The following is a 27,090-nucleotide window of genomic DNA, read 5'->3' as shown; positions in this document are numbered from 1 at the left end:
AATATTGCCATTTATCTCACGCTGAACATCAGCAGTTAGGTGCAGAAACACTATTTGACTGGTCAGCAGCCATTTCTGACCACTTAAATAGCACTGAATATCGGCCGGATTATAGTACTTTGAAATTTGAAAGCAAAACAAATAGATTTAAAGGGTCATTTTGCAAAACGGTGCATGTTAAAACCATCATCACATCTTATCTACCACAGGGCACTTTTTATTCTTTTGGTCCTGTGGCAGATGGCATGTAAAAACAGCATTATTGTGTACTAACCATTAATAAATGACCCTCTTAAAGGTCCTTTTACTAAGACGCGGTAGGCTCTAAGCGCGTGCAACGTGCGTCCAAATGAGACTACTGCCAGGCCAGCGTGCCCTCTTGGCGGTAATTTCAGATTCGGTGCACACCCATAACACGTGGATGAATTATTTATTTCCTCTTATGTGCGCCGGTTCCGGCAGAAATCGGCACGCGCCGACCAGCCACCGCGCGTGTAGCGTGTGAGCCTTTACCGCTAGATCAATGGGTGGCGTTAAGGTCTCAGGTCGGTTTTGGGCGTGCGCTGGTTTCATTTTTACCACAGGCCCTTTTCCCGTCCCATGAAAAAAAAGCTATTTTTTTTTTGTAGATGTGGTGAAAACTGGCCCGCCGCGCACCCAATACACACGCCTACACTACCGCAGGCCACTTTTTACCGTGGCTTAGTAAAAGGGCCCCTAAATGTCTTAAAGACACTGCAGTGGCCACAGAAGACCCATGAAGGTCTCCTTAAAATGCAGACAATATGCACAGGGGGTCTCGCATGACAAAGTTAGTTCATCAATCCAAAGATGCAGCCATTTTGGTTTTCAGTAGACCCTATAAGTTTTTTTTAAAAACACAATTACAGGAGGTAATTCATGATTGGCTGTATTGACATCAACAGACGTTCTGGTGGCTGAATGCGTACTAAAGCAACAACGAACACAGTAAACAAAATAAAGGTATGAAGATAAAGATTAGACAAACAAAAACGTAAGCTTAATGTATTTCTTAGCTAGCATTCAGGAACTGACCTACCTCGGGTACAACAAGAAATGGATTAAGCTAGTCCAATAAAAAGATATCACTTTATTAAATTGTGGGCCCTGTTTACTAAGCCGTGCTAGAGGCGCGTTTGTGTTTTTAGTGCACGCTAATAACTGTGTAGGCGTCCACAGTATTCCTATGGGCGCCTATACAGTTAGCGCACCTTAGTAAACAGGGCTATTTGTTTTGTAGACTTTTTTTTCCCAGTATTGAACAGAACTAATATGGCAGCCACACTGCTTTATCTCCGATGTCCATTTTAGTGTTAACAAACAAGCAGAGAGGGTCCAAAGTACAAAGTAAGGTCCAGAAAACAAAAAGAAGCACCAAGAGCCTTCAGAATCAGGACACAATTCCTTTAATGATATGACTTGAGAAATATGGTGACCCAACACGGGCCGTGTTTCAGCGTCAGGGGTCAAAATCGATGTGACATCTAATGGATTCAACGTGCTGCAAGGGTACTTATTCCCATGCACGTTACCGAGTTGTTTCTCGGTGCATTCCGAGCTAAGACTGTGCCCTTTGTTCAATCGATTTTGACCCCTGACGCAGGCGCTGTGCGCCGAAACACGGCCCCTGTCGGGTGATCATCGGAAGATTGTTTCTCAAGTCATATCATTGAAGGAATTGTGTCCCGATTTTGAAGGCTGTTGGTGCTTTTTTGTTTTCTGCATTTTCGTGTTAACCAATATACTACTGTCATGACAGCTTTGAGTCTGGCCTAACTAGTCCTAAAGTAGAATTCTTCAGGATTTCCACTCCATTCAGCGCCGATCAAAAAGAGGAACATGGAGAATATTTTATCTTAGGATATACATTACTCGGACACACATTGTGCTGATAAAGAAAAACAGATTCCTCTTCCCCTACCCCCGTCCCCTCTCCCACCCCCTTTTTTTAAAAAAAATGTACACCAAGTTTAGACAAATAATGGCAAAGTATTATCTAACAGGAGAAAAAGAAATGCAAAAGTTTGCTAATTATAGAAGATTTTAACACTGGTAACATACTGTGGCAGAAGATATTTCTTTAAAATGAGGTGTATTTTTTAAATTAACCCTTTCCAGTCCATATGCCACTAAGCAGGTACCAACCTAAGAAAAATAGCCCACCTAGCAATAGTGGCCCTTTAGAGTTTTAAAATAAAAAATAATTAATCAAATAAAAACAAAAAAAAAAAGGAAACAAAAAAATATTCTTCAAGTCAGGGCAGCCACAAATGTCCCAAATCTATTGGAGATGTCCGAATGCAGGGATCTCCACGTCGGCACTGGCGTCCGGCCTTTTGCCTCACCAATGTCGTCTGTGCAGTGCACGGAGAGGCACTGCAGGTGGCTGCTGTTCTGCGGCGTTGCTGAGGTCTTGTTCTGGGAAAGGTCATGCACTAGAAAGGGTAAAAAAAACAAAAAACAAATGTTATCTCAAAGCTTGTTCGATGCTAGACAACAGAATATACAGACCACCTTTTTCATTATCAGCCTCGCTGGTTTCCTAAACAGGTCTGGGCATCGACCCTCTAATTCTAGAAACCTAGGGGGCCCTTTCGCTAAGGCGCACAGGTGCCTACGCGCGTCCAACGTACGTCAAATTGGAACTGCCACTCGGCTACCGGGCGGTAATTCCAGTTTTGACATGCGTCCAAAACATGCGGTAGACAATGCTTTCTATAATCTACCACGTGGCACTTCCCCGTCGGGAATCGGCAGTTTATGCTTGCTGACAATTACCACGCAGCTAGTGTGTGAGACCTTACCGCTAACTCAGTGGCTGGCGGTAAGATCTCAGGCCAAAAATGGACGCGCTGGTTTTAATTTTGCCGCATGTCCATTTTTGGGCACAAAAATAGACCTTTTTTCCAGGTGCGCTGAAAAATGCACCTGCGTGCGTCCAAAATACGAAGGCCATTTTTCGGCATGCCTTAGTAAAAGGGCCCCTAGGTGTCCAATTTCACACTTCGAACTAGATTAGGTAAATGGTGTTCAAAAATCGGCATTCAGCGCTAGTCAATCAAGGATGCTCTCGGCTGAGTGCCCTTTATAGATTAGAATATAGCGCTGATTCCTGTACCAAACTTTGGGATCCTTTGGGCGCTCGGAGTTATGCCTGCTGAAACCTGCTAAAAATTCTGGCGTACAAGTTGGGCGCGCATTCACGGTATTCTGTTACTCTGCGCCCAAATTTTCAGAATGCTTTTGACCCACCCATGCTCCTCTCCTGGTCATGCCCCCTTTGGGGTTGTGCGCTATGGGATTTACAATGGTGCACAGACAGGTGCACGTGCAAATCCTATTAGTGCTAATTAACATCAATAATTGATTGTTAACATCCAATTATTGATTGTTAATGGCTTGTTAACTAAATACTTTGCAAGCGCATCTCAGGATCGTACCCAAATTTATAGAATCAAGGGGTTGGTGTGCAAAGTTGCACATTTAATTTATGGAATAAAGTTAGTTACATGCCTAGCTTAATTGTTTAATTAGATGCTAATTAGCTTTAACAACCAATCAATGCCAATTATTGGTGTTAATTGGCCCTAATTGGCTGTAATTGGCATTTAGGCATGCACCTGACCTTCATCAGTATTCTATAAACCAGGTGCAGAATTTCTATGGCACACAACTGCAAGGAGGTGTGGATCTGGGAGGGGCATGGGCATGTCAGGGGGGTGCCTAGGACTTATATACACAGGTTAAAGAATATTAAAAGCAGGCCCAGGCATTTATACCAGCCATTTGGCTAGCATACGGTCTCACACCTAAAGTTAAGCGTGGAACTGCGAACTTAAGGGAGTATTTTATATTGGAAGTCCCGTATGGAATTGCTGTTATAGAATTTGCACTTATCCCCTAATTCTCAAAATTGCATGCGCAATATTGGGCACTTGCGCAATTTGCACGTGCAATTAAATTAAATAACAAGCTAATTAGCACCAATAATTGGCACTAATTAAATGTAATTGACCTTTACATGTCTAAATTTAGGAGCAGGATCCGGGCCTAATATGGATGTGCAGCCAAGTAAAAATTGGTGCGCGTCCATTTTGGGTCTGGGACCTTACCACCAGCCATTGACTTAGCGGTAAGGTCTCACACGTTAATCGGGCGGCAATGACCTACGCACACCAAATGCTACTTGGCGCACATAGCGGACGTGCACCAGAAAATAAAAATTCTTTTTCAGACATGCGTATCTGACATGTGTCACAAATGAAATTACTGCAAGAGCCAAGCGGTAGCCGGGAGGTAACTCCAAATTGGCATGCGTTGGGCAGCACGTAGATGCTCACGTGGCTTAGTAAAAGGGCCCCTTAATTTTTAGGTTTATGGGATAACTATACTCAGTCTTAACTGGCACCAATTGAAGTTTTCATCACGGTGGAGAAAAGACTTCCGCAGGAAACAGCGCAACAATTTATTTGACCTTTACGTGTGTAAATTTAAGAGCGGGATCCGGGCCTAAAATTTGCACGCAATTTGAAAAAGGGGGTATAGAAATGGGAGGGGCATGGGCAGAACGGGACGTTCCTAAAATTAACACGCGTTGTTCTAGAATAATGGGGATACATGCCCAAAATTAGGCATAATTGCCAGGCATTAGCGCTATTCTAGACACTGTGCCTAACTTTGGGGCTCTTTCACAAAGGTACATATGGACCTACTCATGTCCAGCGTGTGCCAAATCATCAATGCCGCCCAGCTACCGCTTCACCCGGGCAGTAATTCTGAAGTTGGTGCCCGCCGAAAAGACGCGGTACAAAATATTTTCTATTTTTTAACGCATGGCGCTTACCCGGTGGTAGACAGCAGTGTACATGCGCTGCATGTTGACCACCCAGGTAGCGCGTGAGACTTTACCGCTACGTCAACGGGTGGTGGTGGTGGGAAGGTCTCAGGCCAAAAATGGACGTGCACTGTTTTTTTATTCTGCTGCACGTCCATTTTCCGGCCCCTTAAAAAAAGGCCCTTTTCCAGGATATGGTAAAAAGTGGCCCGGTGCACGCGCACAAAAGACGCGCTCAGACTGCCGCAAGCCACTTTTTGCCGCGGATTAATAAAAGGACCTCTCTAAGCGCAGCCTATATAATAGCTCCTTTATTTATTTTTGCACCATACATAGAATCTAGTACTTAGCATGAGTCATCTTGGCACCTAAACTTCGGCAACCTTTTGAGAATTTACCCCCTCATTATGTCCATAGGGAATAACCCTGAAAATATCTGCTTGGTCTAGCTTAATTTAGAAGCTGCGAATCCCTGCTCTAGCCAAAATGTAATGTTACAGCACCATCCTGAATATTTGTTATCTTGCAACTAACGCCAATAAAGGCAGGCTGGCAAAGAAAAACGCACTTTATCAAGAGATAATTGTGTTTTACTGCCTTGGTGATTTTCACATATTTATTTTCACAGGAGATGGAAAGAGGAAGAAAACAGGAGATAGTGGAGTTTACAATGCCAGATAACACAGCTACTTCCGCATTTGAAAGCATCAACCTAACAGCAGGTTTAAAAAGGAAAATAAATAAGGAAACCTTTTTTAATCAGACAATCACAGAAGGTCAAAGTGCATTCGTCAACTTGTTTTGTGGCTTTAACACACGGCAAATCTTAAGCTGATGGTGCACCTCCGTCTGCAAGTCATTTAGGCCAGAAAGAGGAACAGTGCTAAGTCGGGGAGAGGGAACTTTGCTCCTCGTGAGCCGGAAACAAGTCTGATTTTTCTCAGGATAGTCAGTTTATTCAACTTAACCAGGCTTCTGGATAGAAGATTTGCTGAGATCTCTCATGAATATCCATAGAAAACCATGAGAACCAGAAAACGTGAGAACCAGACCTGTTAAGGGTCCTCAGGGATTGAAATTGGGCATCTATGTTTCAAGCATTCCCACAGAGGAATACAGCACTCAAAATAATACAAGCCACTACCCAGGACAAACAGAAGCAATGCAAAGCTGATGCACGAGCAAGTCGATGGGTAAAGTGTGGTGGCTTCGTGTTCAGGATTGGACTTGTCCAAAAATACTCCGAGATTACTTTTTGCAATTTGCTGGCTCGGACAGCTCTGTACTGGTACAGATTTTATGAATGTTGGCGGGGGAACAGACTGACACTGGTCTGGGACCTCCGGCAATAAAGCTCATGGCCTCTAACCCAGTGACATTTGACGCGCGTAGACCATTACCACCCGGTTACCGTGTGACAGCTTACCGCTAGGTCAATGGCTTGCGGTAAGGTCTCAGACCCAAAATGGACGCGCAGCAATTTTCATTTTGCCTCACGTCCATTTTCGGCAAAAATTTTAAAAAGGCATTTTTTGTAGGTGCGCTAAAAAATCATCCTTCGCACGCCCAAAACATGCGTACATAAGTACATAAGTAATGCCACACTGGGAAAAGACCAAGGGTCCATCAAGCCCAGCATCCTGTCCACGACAGCGGCCAATCCAGGCCAAGGGCACCTGGCGAGCTTCCCAAACGTACAAGCATTCTATACGTGTTATTCCTGGAAATGTGGATTTTTCCCAAGTCCATTTAGTAGTGGTTTATGGACTTGTTCTTTAGGAAACCGTCTAACCCCTTTTTAAACTCTACTAAGCTAACCGCCTTCACCACGTTCTCCGGCAACGAATTCCAGAGTTTAATTATGCGTTGGGTGAAGAAACATTTTCTCCGATTTGTTTTAAGTTTACTACACTGTAGTTTCATCGCATGCCCCCTAGTCCTAGTATTTTTGGAAAGCGTGAACAGACGCTTCACATCCACCCGTTCCACTCATTATTTTATATACCTCTATCATGTCTCCCCTCAGCCGTCTCTTCTCCAAGCTGAAAAGCCCTAGCCTCCTTAGTCTTTCTTCATAGGGAAGTCGTCCCATCCCCGCTATCATTTTAGTCGCCCTTCGCTGCACCTTTTCCAATTCCACTATATCTTTCTTGAGATGCGGCAACCAGAATTGAACACAATACTCAAGGTGCGGTCGCACCATGGAGCGATACAACAGCATTATAACATCCTCACACCTGTTTTCCATACCTTTCCTAATAATACCCAACATTCTATTCGCTTTCCTAGCCGCAGCAGCACACTGAGCAGAAGTGTCTACGCTACCGCAGGCCATTTTTCAGCACACCTCAGTAAAAGGACCCCTGTGTGTCAATGTAACTTTTTCATGCTCTCTAAAACGAGAGGGTTTTAGTTTCTTTCACAAACTCTCATGCCGATACCCCTTCTTACATCATTGAAATCGCTCAACCACAGGGTTTTGTCTCAGAAAACTGTATCAAGGACTCAGGTGGCACCTCAAGAGCTCGAGTCTTCCTCAACTGGCTTCAAAGTACGCAGGCTGTCGACCTCAGGGCTCTCTTTTTAGAGGGCTTGAAAAAGTTACATTGACAGGCAGTGACCTATAAGTAATTTTTCAGTACTCCTTTTTTATTTATTTATTTATTGCATTTGTATCCCACATTTTCCCACCTCTTTGCAGGCTCAATGTGGCTTACAATACATCATGAAAAGTGGAATGTATATAAGAGGATATATATTTAGTATTACATAAGAATATTGGGTAGCATGATAGTGATGTAGCAAGCAAAATTATAAGACAGTTCTGGATATATGTGTAAGAGTTCACATTTGTTGATCTTTGTGGTATGCCTTGTTGAAAAGATGGGTCTTCAGTAGTTTGCGGAAGTTAGTTAATTCATAGATCGTTCTCAGGCTACACGGCAGTGCGTTCCAGAATTGTGTGCTCACGTAGGAAAAGGTTGATGCATGCGTTAGTTTGTATTTTAGACCTTTACAGTTGGGGAAGTGAAGATTTTTATAAGTACAAGTGCTCTATTAATTTCATTGCATATATTATAATCTGTATTGGGTTTCGATTATGATTTTGTTTTTGGACACAAGAACACTGTTAACACTGTTTACCCAGATGGCCCATTTTGGGTGGGCCTGAGCCCAAGGTGAGTGAGCATGGAATTCACCCTCCCGGTCCCCCTCCGGTTTCCTCCTCTCTCCACCCCTCCCGGCCCACAAACCCCAAATATTAAATACTTGAGCTGGGCGGGGATCCCCAAACCCTGCCAGCTAAAGATTTCCTCCTCCTCCTCCTCGAGGCAGCCGGCAGCACTTGCCTCAAAAACTGATGTTGCTGCCGGCAGGCTTTGCATGCTGGGAGCTTTTGCATGTGTGAAAACTGAGCATGTGCAGAAGGGCCAGTCTCAGCGTCAGCTCAAGGCAAGTGCTGCTGGCTGACATATGGAAGAGCGAGGGCTGCCCAAGGAGAGAAAACCTTCAGCTGGCAAGGTTTGGGGATCCCCACCAGCCACAGCAAGAGTGTCACACTACGCCACTGATCCAGTGATGTAGATTTCCACATATATTCACCTTTGAGGTGTCCTTTGGTGGACACTATATGAGTAGGTGGAACAATCTGAGGGCATTATTTTTATCAAAATTATTGAATTTAAATGATATAGGAGTACTTGCTAAAATATTGCATTAGCTGAGTACCTATTTTGTGAAGAATGGTCACAGTCAGCACTTAGCGACGACACCCAGCTTTATCTCTCCACACCAGACATCACTGCGGAAACCCAGGCCAAAGTATCGGCCTGCTTGTCCGACATTGCTGCCTGGATGTCCAACCGCCACCTGAAACGGTACATGGCCAAGACAGAGCTTATTGTCTTTCCACCCAAACCCACTTCTCCTCTCCCTCCACTTTCTATCTCAGTCGATGGCACCCTCAGCCTCCCCGTCTCATCTGCCAGCAACCTCGGAGTCATCTTCAACTCCTCCCTCTCCTTCTCCGCACATATCCAGCAGATAGCCAAGACCTGTCGCTTCTTTCTCTATAACATCAGCAAAATTCGCCCTTTCCTCTTTGAGCACACCACCCGAACTCTCGTCCACTCTCTCATTACCTCTCGCCTTGACTACTGCAACCTACTCCTCACTGGCCTCCCACGTAGCCATCTATCCCCCTTTCAATCCATTCAGAACTCTGCTGCACGTCTTATCTTCCGCCTGGACCGATATGCTCATATCACCCCTCTCCTCAAGTCACTTCACTGGCTTCCGATCAGGTACCGCATCCAGTTCAAGCTTCTCCTACTAACCTACAAATGCACTCAATCTGCAGCCCCTCATTACCTCTCTAACCTTATCTCCCCTTACGCTCCTACCCGAAACCTCCGCTCACAGGACAAATCCCTCCTCTCTGCACCCTTCTCCACCACCACCAATTCCAGGCTCCACCCTTTCTGCCTCGCCTCTCCCTATGCTTGGAATAAACTTCCTGAGCTCATGCGCCAAGCCCCTTCCTTGCCCATCTTCAAATCCTTGCTCAAAGCCAACCTCTTCAATGTCGCCTTCGGCACCTAACCATTATACCTCTATTCAGGAAATCTAGACTGCCCCAATTTGATTGACTGCACTTTTGTCCTTTAGATTGTAAGCTCCTTTGAGCAGGGACTGTCCTTCTTTGTTAAACTGTACAGCGCTGCGTAACCCTAGTAGCGCTCTAGAAATGTTAAGTAGTACTAGTAACTGGCTATGTTGCACGATATAGCTGGCTATCTGCATTCACCTAGGACACCAGCTTCTTAGAGCAACAAAGAACAGTTGCAGGCAATGCTAAGCGATAGATCTTGGCAGCCACAGACAGACACTCAGGAGCCCTTTCACTACGCGCATCCAACGCATGTCAATTTGGAACGACTGCCCGACTACTGCGAGTCCCGGCTAGTAATTCCATTTTTTTACGTGCATCCGATATGCGCGGCAGAAAATGTTTTTTATTTTCTACCACGTGGTGCTAACCGGGCGGTAATGGGCAGTGTACACACGCTGACAATTACCACCCGGTTAACGCGTGGCGGTAAGGTCTCAGGCCCAAAATTGGCGCGCGACAATTTTTCTTATGCCGCACGTCCATTTTCAGCCAAAGAAAGGCCTTTTTGCAGGCGCGCAGAAACATGGGCCTGCACGTGTCCAATACGCACGCCTACAACAGCGCAGGCCATTTTTCAGCGCACCTTAGTAAAAGGGCACCTCAGAAAGCCATCAGTTCATTCTCTAACTTGCATTTTATGGGACTTTCGTGTTATGATCACGATAAAATCTTGAGGGGAGGCTACAGGCTTGGGGCCTGCAAACTAATTAAGGGGTGGGGTATAAGGCTAGGGAGCCCACTCTGCTTGCACATCAGCTCTGGAAATCACCTAAAAAGACAGTGGGACAACTGTAGTGCTATTCTGGAAAATGTTCTGTTACAGCTTATAAAATCAGATCACTGACTTCGCCCAACTCAGGGGCCCTTTTACTAAGGCTGGCAGGTGCCTACGCGCGTCCAGCCTGCGTCAAATTGGAACTATCACCCGGCTACCACGTGCCCCAGGTGGTAATTCCATTTTTGACACATGTCCAAAACACACAGTAGAAAATATTTTCCATTTTCTTCCGCGTGGCACTTACCCAGCGTTAATTGGCAGTTTACGCGCGCTGATGATTACCGCCTGATAAGTGCGTGAGACCTTACCACAATGGGAGGCGGTAAGGTCTCAGGCTAAAAATGGATGCACACTGGTTTTAACTCTTGCCACACGTCCATTTTTGGTCACATATAAAAGGCCTTTTTTTGCAAGCGTGCTGAAAAATGGACCTGTGAGCATCCAAAACATGTGCCTACACCAGCACAGGCTATTTTTCGGCACGCCATAGTAAAAGGGCCCCCCAAATGCCCACATGAGTTCGATTCCCACTACAGCTCCGTGTGACTCTGGGCAAGTCACTCGACCCTCCATTGCCCCTGGTACAAAATAAGTACCTGAATATATGTAAAGCGCTTTGGATGTAGTTGCAAAAACCTCAGAAAGGCGGTATATCAAGTCCTATTTCCCTTTCCCTATTTGAGGTTCTACATGGAATGTTGAGATTCTGTTGCTACTATTGGAGATTCTACATGGAATGTTGTTACTATTTGAGATTCTACATGGAATGTTGCTACTATTTGAGATTCTAGATGGAATGTTGCTACTATTGAGATTCTGTTGCTACTATTTGAGATTCTACATGGAATGTTGCTATTCCACTAGCAACATTCCATGTAGAAGCCTGATACGTGCAGGACGTCAGACTCACAGAAACAGAAGCCTGTGCAGCCGCGTTGCTGATCTGCAAGGGCAGGCTTCTACATGGGCTGCTGCTAGTGGAGGAGTAGCCTAGTGGTTAGTGCAGTGGACTCTGATTCTGGTGAACTGGGTTCAATTCCCACTGCAGCTCCTTGTGACTCTGGGCAAGTCACTTAACCCTCCATTGCCCCTGGTACAAAAAATAAGTACCTGAATATATGTAAACCGCTTTGAATGTAGTTGCAAAATACCACAGAAAGGCGGTATATCAAGTCCCATTTCCCTTTTCTGGTGGCAGCTTAAAACTTGGTTGCTGAGAAAGATGAAGGTTGAGGAAATGTTTAAGAAAAGGGGACACGAGCTGGTGAGAGCAGATTTTAATTCTTATTTATTGTAAATTGTATTATTTTATTTTTGGTTGAGTTTAATTGCTGAAGGTTGAGAAACGTATTTACATAATTGTTATGCACCCTGTACATTCTTGTTGACTAGAAAACGCAGAACATGATTCTGCTTAAATTAATTAATTCTCAGAAGAATCACATGTTTTGCATGGGCTACAAGGAAAAAATAACACTGTAATTACAGAAACCCAACGAGTTACAGGATTGCTTTTAAAATCGTAAAAAAAACACGCACTGACGCCAGCGCACGACCCCTTTTGCTGCACCTTGGTAAAAGGCAGAGGCGTATCTGGACTTCGGCGGGAGAGGAGGCCAGAGCCAGAATGAGGGGGCACATTTTAGCCCCCCCCCCGGCGCCATAGACCGCCCCCCCCCCCCGCTGATAACCCTCTCCACCCCCCTCCCGCCGCCAACCCTCCCCCGCTGCTGTCGCCTACCTTTGCTGGCGGGGGACCCCAACCCCCGCCAGGCGAGGTCCTTCCGTCCCGCCAGGCGAGGTCCGGTCCTTCCGTTGCAAAGCTGGCGGGGGACCCCAACCCCTGCCAGCCAAGGTCCTTTCTTCCGTTGTAGCAAAGCTTCCTTCAGTTTCAAATTCTGAATCTGATGTCCTGCACGTTGCACGTGAAGGACGTCATACTCAGAACAGGAAGCTTTGCTGCAACGGAAGAGAGGACCTCGGCTGGCGGGGGTTGGGGTCCCCCACCAGCAAAGATAGGCGACGGCGGGTTGGCGCAGGAGGGGGGTGGAGAGAGTCGTCGGCAGAGGGGTCCAGGGCCAAATCTATGGGGGCCCAGGCCCCCCCGTGGCCCCACAAAGATGCGCCCCTGGTAAAAGGGGCCCTTAAAGACTGGCTGATAGTTACTACTGAGAAATTAGCATTTGTATTAACAATAGCTTGATGATATGGCTGTAATTGCCCCTAGACGTCTGATAAACTTAGGATAAGGTGAGTTTTAATTAGCTAAAGAACTGTCTCTTTCCCAAACTTTAGAATGAGGAGACTTATTACCATATTTCTGATTCTAAAAAAATACCATATGCAAGACGCAATGGATAGCATACATTGCCAGTTTTGTTGTTGTGGATAAATATATTGGTCTACACACCAGTTAAGATTAAGTACAGTTAGCCCATAAACCTATAAATTAAGGGGGTCTTTTACTAAAGATTAGCTCGATTTATCTGCAGCAGGGCCCATTTTATTTCTATGGGTCCTGCTGCAGATAACTCAAGCTAATCTTTAGTAAAAGACCACCTAAGACACCTAGAGGGCCATAATCGAACGGGGTCGACCATCTATAAGGGCGGCCATCTGTAACACCGGCCCCGTCAAGCAGCGTACCCGACTGTATTATCGAAACTTTAGTAAAAGACCACCTAAGACACCTAGAGGGCCATAATCGAACGGGGTCGGCCATCTGTAAGGGCGGCCATCTGTAACGCCGGCCCCGTCAAGCGGCGTACCCGACTGTATTATCGAAACAAGATGGCTGGCCATCTTTCGTTTCGATAATACGGACAGGGCTGGCCAAATCTTAACATTTGGCCTGCCCTTAGAGATCGTCATTGTTAGAGATGGTTGCCATTGGTTTTCGCCGATAATGGAAACTAATGGCGGTCATCTCAAACCCGGCCAAATCCAAGGCATTTGGTCATGGAGGAGCCAGCATTTGTAGTGCACTGGTCCCCCTCACATGCCAGGACACCAACCGGGCACCCTAGGGGGCACTACAGTGGACTTCACAAATTGATACCAGGTACATAGCTCCCTTACCTTGTGTGCTGAGGCCCCCAAAACCACCTACCAGGAATGGTGGAACTTAGTGCTCCAAATCTACAAATATGAATCACACCTTGCAAAGAAATGCAGCACTGTCTAGATAAGCAAAAGGAAAAAAAAAACCCACTTTGCAAGTTATCTCCCACAAGCTACTCATATTCACAAGTCCACAATTTAGGGTGACAGAATACAAACAAACACAGAAGCATAATTAATCTTAGGAACGAAGGTTAGTAACAGCCTGCAAGTAATATTTTGTTGCATATAGGGAAGATTTGAGTCAGGGTATGGTTTTTCAAATGTACTAGTAATGTTAGCCTTAAATTAAAAAGAAAAAAATTATAATAAAGGGTCCCTATTCCTAAACTTTATGTTAATCGTGCTCTATTTTTATTTTTTTGTTATTTGGGGGAGGGAGCGGGTCATGGGCGGAGAATGAAGTGTTCTCCAGCTATTGCGTCCACAGTAGCGTGCACTCAGGGAGGGATTCTATATACGGTGACTAAAGTTGCACATGCAAATTTGGCAGTGCGGCCAAATTGCGTACGCAACTCAGTTGATCAACAAGTCGATCGGTGCCGATAATTGAGCGATAACAAGCAATTATCAGCGCTAATTGGCACTAATTAGAATATACGTGTGCAACTTTCTAAAATATTCTGTAAAGTGGTGCATATAGGGAGAAATGGCTACCACATCATATTTCGGCATTGTACAGCGATAAGCACTCAATTAGATGTATTTTATGGCCTATGCATGTTTTATACTTTGATCTCTACCCTCCATTTTCTCTTTTCTTAACTTAATTTTAAACCTGGATATGGATAGCTACTTCTCACATGTGAGCTCTCGGTATTGGCATACTTTGTAAACTGTTACTTGTTGTCTGTCGAGCAGGGACTGTCTCTTCATGTTCAAGTGTACAGCGCTGCGTACGTCTAGTAGCGCTATAGAAATGACAAGTAGTTATGTTGTGAGCTCTTATTGTATTTGTATCGAAAATCAATAAAAGAAATTAAACTAAAAATACAATCGGGATTTATAGAGCACCTTTCGTCCAAAAGAAATCCAGAGGGTCTTTTACTAAGGTGCGCTCACGTTTTTAGCGTGTGCTAAAATTGCAGGCACGCTAAACATTAGAGACATCAATGCATTTCTATGGGCGTCTCTAACATTTCACGTGCCCGCAATTTTAGCGAGCGCTAAAAATGTGAGCGTACCTTAGTAAAAGACGCCTCCAGTCTGTTTTACAATGACATATCCTAGCTTCCAGCTGTCTAAAATAAAAATCGTGAAAAATATTTGTTATTTTCTAGCGCGCGTAAGGGATGCGCGCCAAGTGGCATCTGACACGCATAGGTCCTTACCGCCCAAATTCTTTACCGCTAGGTCTATGGCTGGCAGTAAGGTCTCAGACCCAAAATGGACGCGCAGAAATTTTAATTTTGCCGCACGTCCATTTTTGGCAAAAAAAAGAGGCCTTTTTTACAGGAGTGCTAAAAAATGGATTGGCGCGTGCACAAAACCTGCGCCTACACTACGGCAAGCTATTTTTCAGTACGCCTTTGTAAAAGGACCCCTCAGTTCGGGAACCCCTACGCCTACCTCAGTGGGTGGCGGTAATTGCTCCTCCCCGAAATGGCCATGGGGTTCTTACATTTTTGGCCATTTTTACCCACAACAGTAAAAGGGGCTCTAGCGCATAGCGAAAACGGCTACAACCGTTAAAGCAGGACCCCTTTTAACGCAGATTAAATGGGCCCCTTAATAGCTTTTGCCAATAACAGTGCAAACTATTTCAAGAGAGTGCGCACCATTTGAAAAGAGGGCATCCACTGTGAATGCAGCAACTATCGGGTGTGTACAAACCACTGTGCATGCACACGTGGAGGGGCGTAATCAAAAGGGGTGCCCAAGTTTTCCTGAGGACGTCCTCGCAGGACGTCCTGGCAAAGGGGCGGGGAAAACTGTATTATCGAAACAAGATGGGTGTCCATCTTTCGTTTGGATAATACTGTCGGGGATGCCCAAATCGCGAAATTTAGGTCGACCTTAGAGATGGTTGTCCCCGATTTTTGGCGATAATGGAAACCGAGGACACCCATCTCAGAAACAACCCAATCCAAGCCCTTTGGTCATGGGAGGAGCCAGCATTCGTAGTGCACTGGTCCCCCTGACATGCCAACACACCAACTGGGCACCCTAGGGGGCACTGCAGTGGACTTCAGAAATTGCTCCCAGGTGCATAGCTCCCTTACCTTGTGTGCTGAGCCCCCCAAAACCCACTCCCCACAACTGTACACCACTACCATAGCCCTAAGGGGTGAAGGGGGGCACCTACATATGGGTACAGTGGGTTTGTGGTGGGTTTTGAAGGGCACACATTTACCACCACAAGTGTAACAGGTGGGGGGGGGGGGGTGGGCCTGGGTCCGCCTGCCTGAAGTGCACTGCACCCACTAAAACTGCTCCAGGGACCTGCATACTGCTGTCATGGAGCTGGGTATGATATTTGAGGCTGGCATAGAAGCTGGAAAAATATATATAAAACCTTTTTTGAGGGTGGGAGGAGCTTAGTGACCACTGGGGGAGTAAGGGGAGGTCATCCCCGATTCCCTTCGGTGGTCATCTGGTCATTTAGGGCACATTTTTATGGCTTGGTCGTAAGAAAAAAGGACTAGGTAAAGTCGTCCAAGTGTTCGTCAGGGACACCCTTCTTTTTTCCATTACTGGTTGAGGACGCCCATGTGTTAGGCACGCCCCAGTCCTGCCTTTGCTACGCCTCCAACATGCTCCCGTGAACTTTGGTCGTCCCCATGACGGAAAGCAGTTGAGGAAGCCCAAAATCGGCTTTTGATTATGCCGATTTGGGCGACCCTGTGAGAAGGACGCCCATCTTGTGATTTGTGTCAAAAGATGGGCGTCCTTCGCTTTCAAAAATAAGCCTGATAGGGATAAATTCTATAAGTGGTGCCAAAAAATCGGCACCAAATATTTTACACAGTGAGCGCTACTCTATAAAGGGTACACACCCTTTTAGCATAGAACTTAGGGTATAAACTGCGCCTACTTTTAGTGTTTTGGACGCACACAGATCCATTTTTCAGGGCACCTGTAAAAAATTCCTTCTTTAAAATTTTGGCCGGAAATGGATGTGCGGCAAAATAAAAAGTGGCGCGCGTCCATTTTGGGTCTGAAACCTTACCGCCAGCCATTGACTTAGCGGTAAGGTCTCACGCGTTAACTGGGTGGTAATGATCTATGTGCATTGAATGCCTTGTACCACCCAGTTAGCGCTGTGCGCCAGAAAATAAAACTTTTTTCCATCGCGCATAGTAGACACTTGTAAAAAATGAAATTACCGCCCGGGCCATGCAGTAGTCGGGTGGTAATTCCAAAATTGACGCTCGTTGGGTTCACGTAGGCGCCTACATGGCTTAGTAAAAGGACCCCATATGTCCTTCCGCAAAATGCTGAAAACATTCTTGATGAGTACTGCTTTTAATAACGACAAAATATGATTCCACTGTTAACGATATTATCTGTCTTCAATGCTTCTCTGATAGTAATAATCTAAGTCTTTTGGCGTGATTTAATAATCTGTGCTTACTGTTAATTTAACCTTTTATAGTTAGTCAATGTTGTTTATTGCTTGTATGCCACATTGAATCTGAGCCAGTTTGGAATAATGTGGGGTATAACTATCATAAATCAGATAAATGAATATTCTCTATAGCAATTACTTTCCTTGGTGAAGTGCCCCTCTCGCTTTTCAAGGGGTCCTTTTACAAAGGCACACTGAAAAATGGCTTGCAGCAGTGTAGGCGCGGGTTTTGGGTGTGTGCCAATCCATTTTTTAGCGTGCCTGTAAAAAAAGGCATCTATTTTATTTGCTGAAAATGGCCGTGCAGCAGGCGTCCATTTTGGGTACATAAGTATTGCCATACTGGGACAGACCAAAGGTCCATCGAGCCCAGCATCCTGTTTCCAACAGCGGTCAATCCAGGTCACAAGTACCTGGCAGAAAAACAAAGAATAGCAACATTCCATGTAGAACCCCAAAGAGCAGAAAGATTCTAGAATTCTAAAGAATAACAAGATTCCATGCAGAATTTCAAAGTGTAGCAACATTCCATATAGAACCCCAAAGAGTAGCAAGATTCCATTCAGAATCCCAAGTACATAAGTATTGCCATACTGGGACAGACCAAAGGTCCATCGAGCCCAGCATCCTGTTTCCAACAGTGGCCAATCCAGGTCACAAGTAACTGGCAAGATCCCAGAACTGTAAAAACAGACTCTGACCTCAGTCAACTTATCCTGGAACAAATGGTTTACAGCTGGTAAGCCTCTTTCTACGTTTGTTTATGTATTTCTTTGTTACATTTGTATCCCACATTTTCCCACCTACCTGCAGGCTCAATGTGGCTTACATAGTACCGTAGAGGCGATCGCCAATACCGGTTATAACAAATACAGAGTGAGGTTGTGGAAAAGGTCATGTGTGATAGTCGAGTACCATGTTCTGTTTATTCCAAAAGGAAAAGAAAAAAAAGGATTTTCCCTGTTGGGATGTGAAGAAAAGGTCACCCCCACCTTTGCGTGTGGACCCCCGTTCATGGCAGACTCAGGAATAAAGACAAGACGCTATCAAAACAGTTAAATGTCGTCTGCATGTGAAAGAAGAAACCAATTATTTGCCAATCTATCCACAAGGTCAACCAAAATGTAAAATATACATTAATCCTTCCATTTTAAGCTCATCATATGTGCAGTCGATGGTGCTCGGCCCTCCATTTCACATCTATGTTTAGGAAATCAGTGGAGCGAGTGTTAACGAAGAACTGAAGTTGCGTGCCGAGACATTTCTGCCTGAAAAGCTGTTCATAAGAGCGTTCCGACGTGAGGAAGGAATAACAGAAATAGAAACAAGAAATTAACGGTAAGGTTGTATGCACAGATCTAGCAGTCTGCCTGCGTGAGAAGAGCAATCTTCCAGCCCTCTTATTTTATTTTATCATTTGCAAATTATACTAATCAAGCATGAAATCTTGTGCAGAAATGCAGCACTGTCTAGATAAGCAAAAGGAAAAAAAAAACCCACTTTGCAAGTTATCTCCCACAAGCTACTCATATTCACAAGTCCACAATTTAGGGTGACAGAATACAAACAAACACAGAAGCATAATTAATCTTAGGAACGAAGGTTAGTAACAGCCTGCAAGTAATATTTTCTTATGGTGTCGGGATTCTAGCCTGTACTAAAAATGTAATAACTTGATTTAGGTAAAACCAATGTCCCTGTGTGTTTGCCCTAGGAAGTATTGCTTTTCAGCAGCCACCTTTTTGGGAAAAGGGGGTTGGCTTCCATCGCCTGGGGTCCTCGGCTTGAATCAAGCCACAAACTTTGCAAGATGGGAGGAGAACACTGACAGATGAAAGGATGTGGCATGTCTCTGGCTTCCAAAATACATATAGTAAGATAGTAGTTGACGGCAGAAAAAAGACCTGCATGGTCCATCCAGTCTGCCCAACAAGACAACTCATGTGTGCTACTTTTTGTGTATATCCTACCTTGATTTCTACCTGTGCTCTTCAGGGCACAGACCATATAAGTCTGCCCAGCACTATCCCCGCCTCCCACCACCGGCTCTGGCACAGACCGTATAAGTCTGCCCAGCACTATCCCTGCCTCCCACCACCGGCTCTAGCACAGAGCGTATAAGTCTGCCCAGCACTATCCCCGCCTCCCACCACTGGTCAGTGATCACCAGTTAGAAGTCCACAGAGAGGGGCATAATCGAACGGGGAAGACCATCTCTAAGGGTGCCCATCTCTATGGACGTCCCGGCGAAGGAGCGGGGAAACCCGTATTATCGAAACAAGATGGGCGTCCATCTTTCGTTTCGATAATACGGTTGGGGACGCCCAAATCTCAACATTTAGGTCGACCTCAGAGATGGTCGACCTAAATGTTGAGATGGTCGTCCTCGGTTTTCAGCGATAATGGAAACAGAAGACGCCCATCTCAAAAACAACCAAATCCAAGGCATTTGGTCGTGGGAGGAGCCAGCATTCGTAATGCACTGGCCCCCCTCACATGCCAGGACACCAACCGGGCACCCTAGGGGGCACTGCAGTGGACTTCAGAAATTGCTCCCAGGTGCATAGCTCCCTTACCTTCGGTGCTGAGCCCCCCAACCCTCCCCCCAAAACCCACTACCCACAAATGTACACCACTACCATAGCCCTAAGGGGTGAAGGGGGGCACCTACATGTGGGTACAGTGGGTTTCGGGTGGGTTTTGAAGGGCTCACATTTACCAGCACAAGTATCAAATGTAGGAGGGAGGGCAGGGGACACATCATCCGCATTGGATATTTATGGATCTCACATGTGCAGTTTGTGCTACGTCTCCAACCAATTTAATCAGCTTGCAAAGCGTATCAAGTGAGTGCTAATTTCTAATAAAAGATTTACGGAAAATGTGCAGGGAATTTATTCTCCATAGATAATGTAGCCTATCCTGCCAGGTTACAGTATAGACACTGCTTCATTACCACTGGGAAGGGGTTAATGGCAATTAAATTCTTCCTATTAGAGAATAATACATACACCATCTAAAAAAATGTTGATTCTTTATGACTGTAGACTGGAAGATTTAAGTCAGGGTATGGTTTTTCAAATGTACTAATGTTAGCCTTAAATTAAAAAGAAAAAAAATTATAATAAAGGGTCCCTATTCCTAAACTTTATGTTAATCGTGCTCTATTTTTATTTTTTTGTTATTTGGGGGAGGGAGCGTGTCATGGGCGGAGAATGAACAAGGAAGTGTTCTCCAGCTATTGCGTTCACAGTAGCGTGCACTCAGGGAGGGATTCTATATACGGTGACTAAAGTTGCACATGCAAATTTGGCAGTGCGGCCAAATTGCGTACGCAACTCGGTTGATCAACAAGTCGATCGGTGCCGATAATTGAGCGATAACAAGCAATTATCAGCGCTAATTGGCACTAATTAGAATATACGTGTGCAACTTTCTAAAATATTCTGTAAAGTGGTGCATATAAAATCAAATGCACAGATCTCAGAAGGGGCGTGGCCACGGGTGGCTCATGGACAATCCTAAAAATTATGCATGCTGTTATAGAAATTGCCGATCTGCTTTATACCAGGTTTTCATTGGCATAAATGGTCGCGCTTAAATTTTAGTCGTGGGGACGGGCGCTACGTATATTCTATAAGCCGTGCCTAACTTTAGGTGAGGTTTGTAGAACAGCACTGTGTGGAGTTTTTTCGGTGCCATATATATATAGGGTTACCATATTTTGTCCCCCCAAAAGGACACAGGCCCCGCCCCCTTTCACACCCCGCCCTGCCCCCTTTCACGCACTCGCTCCGCCCCCTGTCACATTTTCCCCTCCCCCCTGTCACAAACCCCATCACTCCCCCTCCCCGTCACCCCCCCTCCCCTTACCTTACTACTGCCCTGGTGGTCTAGTGACCTCTTGGGGGCAGGAAAGAGCCCCCTCTTTCCTGCCCGGAGCGCTGCCCTACATGCATGCTTCCTGTTGCTGATCTCGGCGCCGATTCAAAATGGCCACCGAGAGTTGAAGTCTCGCGAGGTCACTTCAACTCTCGGCGGCCCTTTTGAATCGGCGCCAAGATCAACAACAAGAAGGAAGCATGCAGGGCAGCGCTCCGGGCAGGAAAGAGGGGGCTCTTTCCTGCCACAAAGGCCGAAGAGGTCACTAGACCACCAGGGCACTAGTAAGTAAGGGGAGGGGAGGCTAGCAATCTGCCCGTTTGTCCGGATTTCTGGACAAACCGGCAGATTGGCAAAACCTGCCCGATTGTCTGGACATATCCTCAAAAAGAAGACATGTCCGGGTAAATCCGGACATATGGTAACCCTAGCCATATACAGACTCTGGCCCTAACTGGATAACACGGATTAATGGAAGCAACCACATTAACACTTTATCGGTAAGACGCGCTAATGCGAACAATAGCATGCAACCAAAATTAACACATTTTTAAAATGCCATTGATTTTACTGTGTTGAAGCTGGGCTTAGCGTGTCTTAATGTGGGACGTTACCATATTTGCGGAGACAAAAAAAAGAGGACACAAAAAATAAAAATGATTCGCAAATGAAATATTTAATCATAGCAAATGTGTAAACGGCTTTTAGTTAATGAATATACATCAAAAAGTGACTATTTTCTACTTCTGTGCTGTAAGTTAATCTACTTTTGAAAAACTTCCAGATTTGAATTTGACTGAGTCTGAGCCCAAGTGTACATATCAGAAGAGCGGGTATCCCTCAACAACATTGGATGGCTTCTAAAATACATGTGAAAGTCATGGCATGACATATGCTTAAAGTTGTGTTGCACAAACAAAATTCCTTTGACAGATTCAACCAGCAGAGAAACAGAGAGGAGATCAACAATGCCTTTCTCTCTCTTTAGCACCCCCATGTGTTCAGACTGACTAATATGCTACAGACGGTTTCGCTCATTAAGGGGTCCTTTTACTAAGGTGCACTGAAAAATGGCCTGCGCTGGTGTAGACGCGTGTATTGGACGCGCACAGGTCCATTTTTCAGTGCGCCTGCAAAAAGGGCTTTTTTTTTTAAACGAAAATGTATGTGTGGCAAAATAAAAATTGGCGTGCGTCCATTTTGGGCCTGAGACCTCACTGCCACCCATTGATCTGGCGGTAAAATTTTACATATTAACTGGATGGTAATGGTCTACGCGCGTACAATGCCGATTACTGACCGGTTAGTGCATTGCGCCGGAAATTTTCCGAAGCGTCTAGTGGATGCGCGTAAAAAATGAAATTACCTCCCGGGCCTCACGGTAGCCAGGAGGTAGTTCAAAATTGATGCGCGTAGGAAGCGTGTACGCGCCTATGCAGCATAATAAAGGGGCCCCTATGTGGGTAGGTGTGTTGGTCAAAGGCGTGAAAGAAAAAGAGGACGTTTTCCTAAAATTTTAAAAACCTGGAGGACATATCTGAAGAAGTCCAAAAGGAGGACATGACCTCTTAAAAGAGGACGTATGGTAACCCTATGTTTTGTAAGACCAAATTCTAATGCCCTTTCGCCAAAGCGTTTGCCTATTTACTTGAACCTTCCTTCCTTGGATTTAGGAAGGCTTCAAAGACCACCTTATTTAAGAGACTTCTGCTATAAATTTTTTGAGGCTTAACTAAATCTAAGCAAACGTTACATTTTGCGACTGGTATTGTATGAAATTTCAGTGTGGGATCTGCTGTAAACCTTTTGGTAAGATATGGAATACTAGCACCCATATTGTATTGTACTGTAAAAATTCCAATAACTAAGCAAATTATTATACAGAGAAATAAAATCACAGTTAAAAGATCAGATTTCCAGTGAGTTCCTCTCTTTAGCTTCCCCGTACGATCGAAGTGACCAGCAAAAAGTGAAGATCTTTGCAATGCCCAAGGCAGGATGAAAGCATCGGTGAATAAGGCGTGTGCCTAGGGTCCAAATGTTTGGGCGGTGCTTTCTCAGATGTGCTAATTCAATAGCTCCCAGGGCTAAGTCGGCTGCTGACCCAGTGGAGGGGAATCCAGAGCCAGAGCTGCTGCCCTCAGATGTCCACCTATACTTCCCACCTCCTGTCGGGGCTTTTTTTGAGGGGGTACCTGGGGGTACTGAGTACCGGCACCTTTTCCATTGTCTGCTAAAATTGACCCATGGTCTCCAAGTTTGTACCCCACGCTTTCCCACTCATGGCAGGCTCAATGCGACTTATTTGTACCTGGGGCAATGGAGGGTTCAGTGACTTGCCCAGAGTCACCAGGAGCTGCCTGTGCCTGCAGTGGGAATCGAGCCCAGTTCCCCAGGACCAAAGTCCACCACCCTAACCACTAGGCCACTCCTCCACTGTTGCTACTATTTCAGATTCCATGTAAAAGTCGGCCCTTGCAGATCACCAATGTGGCCGCGCAGGCTTCTGCTTCTGTGAGTCTGACGTCCTGCACGTATGTGCAGGACGTCAGACTCACAGAAACAGAAGCCTGCGCAGCTTTCTAAATGGAATGTTGCTAGTGGAATAGCAACATTCCATGTAGAATCTCAAATAGTAGCAACATTCCATATAGAATCTCCAATAGTAGCAACATTCCATGTAGAATCTCCAATAGTATCTATTTTATTTTTGTTACATCTGTATCCCGCGCTTTCCCACTCATGGCAGGCTCATTGCGGCTTACATGGGGCAATGGAGGGTTAAGTGACTTGCCCAGAGTCACCAGGAGCTGCCTGTGCCTGCAGTGGGAATCGAGCCCAGTTCCCCAGGACCAAAGTCCACCACCCTAACCACTAGGCCACTCCTCCACTGTTGCTACTATTTCAGATTCCATGTAAAAGTCGGCCCTTGCAGATCACCAATGTGGCCGCGCAGGCTTCTGCTTCTGTGAGTCTGACGTCCTGCACGTATGTGCAGGACGTCAGACTCACAGAAACAGAAGCCTGCGCAGCTTTCTAAATGGAATGTTGCTAGTGGAATAGCAACATTCCATGTAGAATCTCAAATAGTAGCAACATTCCATATAGAATCTCCAATAGTAGCAACATTCCATGTAGAATCTCCAATAGTATCTATTTTATTTTTGTTACATCTGTATCCCGCGCTTTCCCACTCATGGCAGGCTCAATGCGGCTTACATGGGGCAATGGAGGGTTAAGTGACTTGCCCAGAGTCACCAGGACCTGCCTGTGCCTGCAGTGGGAATCGAGCCCAGTTCCCCAGGACAAAAGTCCACCACGCTAACCACTAGGCCACTCCTCCACATTTGACTACTGGCACCTTTATTGCTATAAAAAACGCACTGGCTACACCTCTTTCTTGCTGCTTCATCTCTGCCTGTTTTAAAATGCATTTACACGTTACAATGGTGGCCCAATGTACTTGTTTGCCTAGGGCCCACCAAAGGGTTAATTCTGCTCTGGCATTGCCTGCTTGCCGAGGGGGGGGGGGGGGGGGGTTATCCCTTCCAAGTTTTAAAGGGCCTGACACCTACTGGTTCCCAGTTCTTGGCTGCCCAGGTCCCATCCATGGTTCACAGCATGAACCCAGAGCACTGCAGCCACCCCCAATAGCCAACCACAGGTGAATGACTCCATTCACTGCTCATTTTGCTTAAGGTCAGGTTTCTGGCTTGCACAATTCTCTGTTTCCTTATCAGAAATCTCTTTCCTTTTCTATCCAGCCTCCATTGATACAGACTGCATTACGAGGCTGATTGCCATTGGGAAAGGCTTGAATTCTACAAGAATAACTTTTGAACAAGCAACGTATTAATAGGTCAGTGGCTTAAATAGAATGGTTAAAATGATTCCCTCGGGACAAGATGTTTCTGAAACAAATCTCCCACCGGACAGTGTGATATACCCAGTGCCATAGCAAGGGCAGCTGACACCCGGGGTGGGTCGCCGCTGCACACCCCCCCCCCCCCCAGGGTACAGCGGCATCCGTCCCCCCAGGGTGCAGCACGACCCCCCCCCCTCAGCGTGATGACACCTCCCCCGGCGCATTAACACCCCCCCCCCCAGTGCATTCTTAGCTGTAAAGAGGAGACACGCGGCTGTCGGCTCCACTGGCTCCCTCTGCCCCGGAACAGGAAGTAACCTGTTCCGGGACAGAGGGAGCAGGGAACCAGCGGAGCTGACAGGCGCGCAGCTGCTCTCTACACCCCTCCAGCAGTGAACACCCGGGGCAGACCGCCCCCACTGCCCCGCCCTTGCTAAGCCACTGCGATCCAGATAAGCCAATCGTATTCACAAGCCTCAGAAAAGGCTTGGGCTGCAGCTTCTCCTGCCCAAAAGGTTGGTGTAAAGGCTCACACCCAACTGTAGACAGTTAGGTGTGTAAAAGATAGAATTCAATAGTATGCACACCTAACTACCTGACATGCCCCTTACCTACCAAGACCACGCCCCCTGAAGTTGAACGCTCTGGCATTTGAGCATGCAAAATTTAAATAGTGACTAAGGGGTAGGGTTACCATACTTTGTCCTCTGAAAAAGAGGACACATGTCACGCCCCCCTGCCCCACCCCACCCACACCACGCCCATTTCGCATCCACGCCCCGCCCTTTCTCGCTCTCACCCCGCCCCCTGTCACATATTCCCCTCCCCTCCCTTCCCTGGGTCACATATTCCCCTCCCCTCCCCCCGTCACATATTCCCCTCCCCCGTCACCTCCCCTCCCCTTACTTACTATCTACTGCCCTGGTGGTCTAGTGACCTTTTTGGGGCAGGAAAGAGCCCCCTCTTTCCTGCCCGGAGCACTGCCCTTGCCCTGCATCCTGTTGTTGTGACGGTTTCGGGGTTCAAAATGGCCACCAAGAGTTGAAGTCTCGCGAGGCCGCTTCAACTCTCGGGGGCCATTTTGAATCCCGAGACCGTCACACAGCAACAGGATGCAGGGCAAGGGCAGTGCTCCGGGCAGGAAAGAGGGGGCTCTTTCCTGTCCCGAAGAGGTCACTAGACCACCAGGGCAGTAGACAGTAAGTAAGGGGAGGGGAGGCTAGGATAGGTCCCCCGCCCGCCCACCCATTTGTTCAGAAATCCGGACAAACGGGCGGACTGGCAAAACCCACCCGGACGCCCAGACATGTCCTCAAAAAGAGGACATGTCCGGGTAAATCCGGACGTATGGTAACCCTACTAAAGGGGGAATTCATCAAGCGGAGTTATAGTTTTAATGTGTGCTAAAAGAATTGGTGTGTGCTAAATACCAAAAGCCTATTCTATACCTATGGGCTTTTAGCATTTAGCGCATGCTAATTCCCTTAATGTGCGTTAAAACTAGAGCTGTATCAAATAGCATATTTTACTATTTGGCTGAATATGAATAATGAAAATTAAAATTCGACCAAATACAAATAACGAATAATGGACCTCGAGCGTTAACATAACAAATAATAAAAGAAGCAAAGTGAAATCGGAGATCAAGTGTTTATTTTAGAAGGATTTACCACGTTACAGCAGCGAACTGGACTCCCTCCAGGAAGAGAGAAATACTTACTGTACCTAAAAATATACGACACATGGAAGCCTGAAAGCTATTAAGGGCCCTGTTTACAAAGCGGCAGTAAGTCCAACGCGGGCTTACTGCTCGCTAAAAAGGAAGTACCGCCCCAGCCTGGTGGTAGTTCCCACCCCCAGAGCCAACATATTCGGCACTACGAAAATATATTTATTTTTAAATATACTGCCTCTCATTAAAGAATAAATGAGGCGTGAAGCCCCTGCCCCAAAAAGATACAGACGAGAAGGATACCTTAGGCAAAGAAATGAGAGAAGCCAAATTTAAACTGGGCTCTTCCAGTTCCTGACCCATTACTCTACCACCAAACTGCCCAGGTGCTCTAAATCTGATACATGAAAATACCAATAACTAAGCTAATTATTATACAGAGAAAAAAAATCACTGTTAAAAGATCAGATTTCCAGTGAGTTCCTCTCTTTAGCTTCCCCGTACGATCGAAGTGACCAGCAAAAAGTGAAGATCTTTGCAATGCCCAGGGCAGGATGAAAGCATCGGTGAATAAGGCGTGTGCCTAGGGTCCAAATGTTTGGGCGGTGCTTTCTCAGATGTGCTAATTCAATAGCTCCCAGGGCTAAGTCGGCTGCTGACCCAGTGGAGGGGAATCCA

The 27,090-nt window shown here is 46.0% G+C and overlaps 1 protein-coding gene across 1 annotated transcript in view; it reads right to left on the bottom strand.

Annotated features, from left to right (window-relative positions):
- Positions 1 to 1,990: 1,990 nt before the first annotated feature.
- MN1 (MN1 proto-oncogene, transcriptional regulator) overlaps positions 1,991 to 27,090 on the bottom strand; it is a 112,784-nt gene continuing 87,684 nt past the window's right edge. Inside the window, exon 2 of the mRNA XM_030220143.1 lies at positions 1,991 to 2,456. Within this exon, the coding sequence (XP_030076003.1) occupies positions 2,272 to 2,456 (185 nt within the window). The 3' untranslated portion in view covers positions 1,991 to 2,271. The remainder of the gene's footprint in view (positions 2,457 to 27,090) is intronic.

The sequence above is a fragment of the Microcaecilia unicolor genome, chromosome 11 (genome assembly GCF_901765095.1).
Source record: "Microcaecilia unicolor chromosome 11, aMicUni1.1, whole genome shotgun sequence".
Lineage (NCBI taxonomy): Eukaryota > Metazoa > Chordata > Amphibia > Gymnophiona > Siphonopidae > Microcaecilia > Microcaecilia unicolor.
This window is presented reverse-complemented; position numbering and strand designations above follow the sequence as displayed.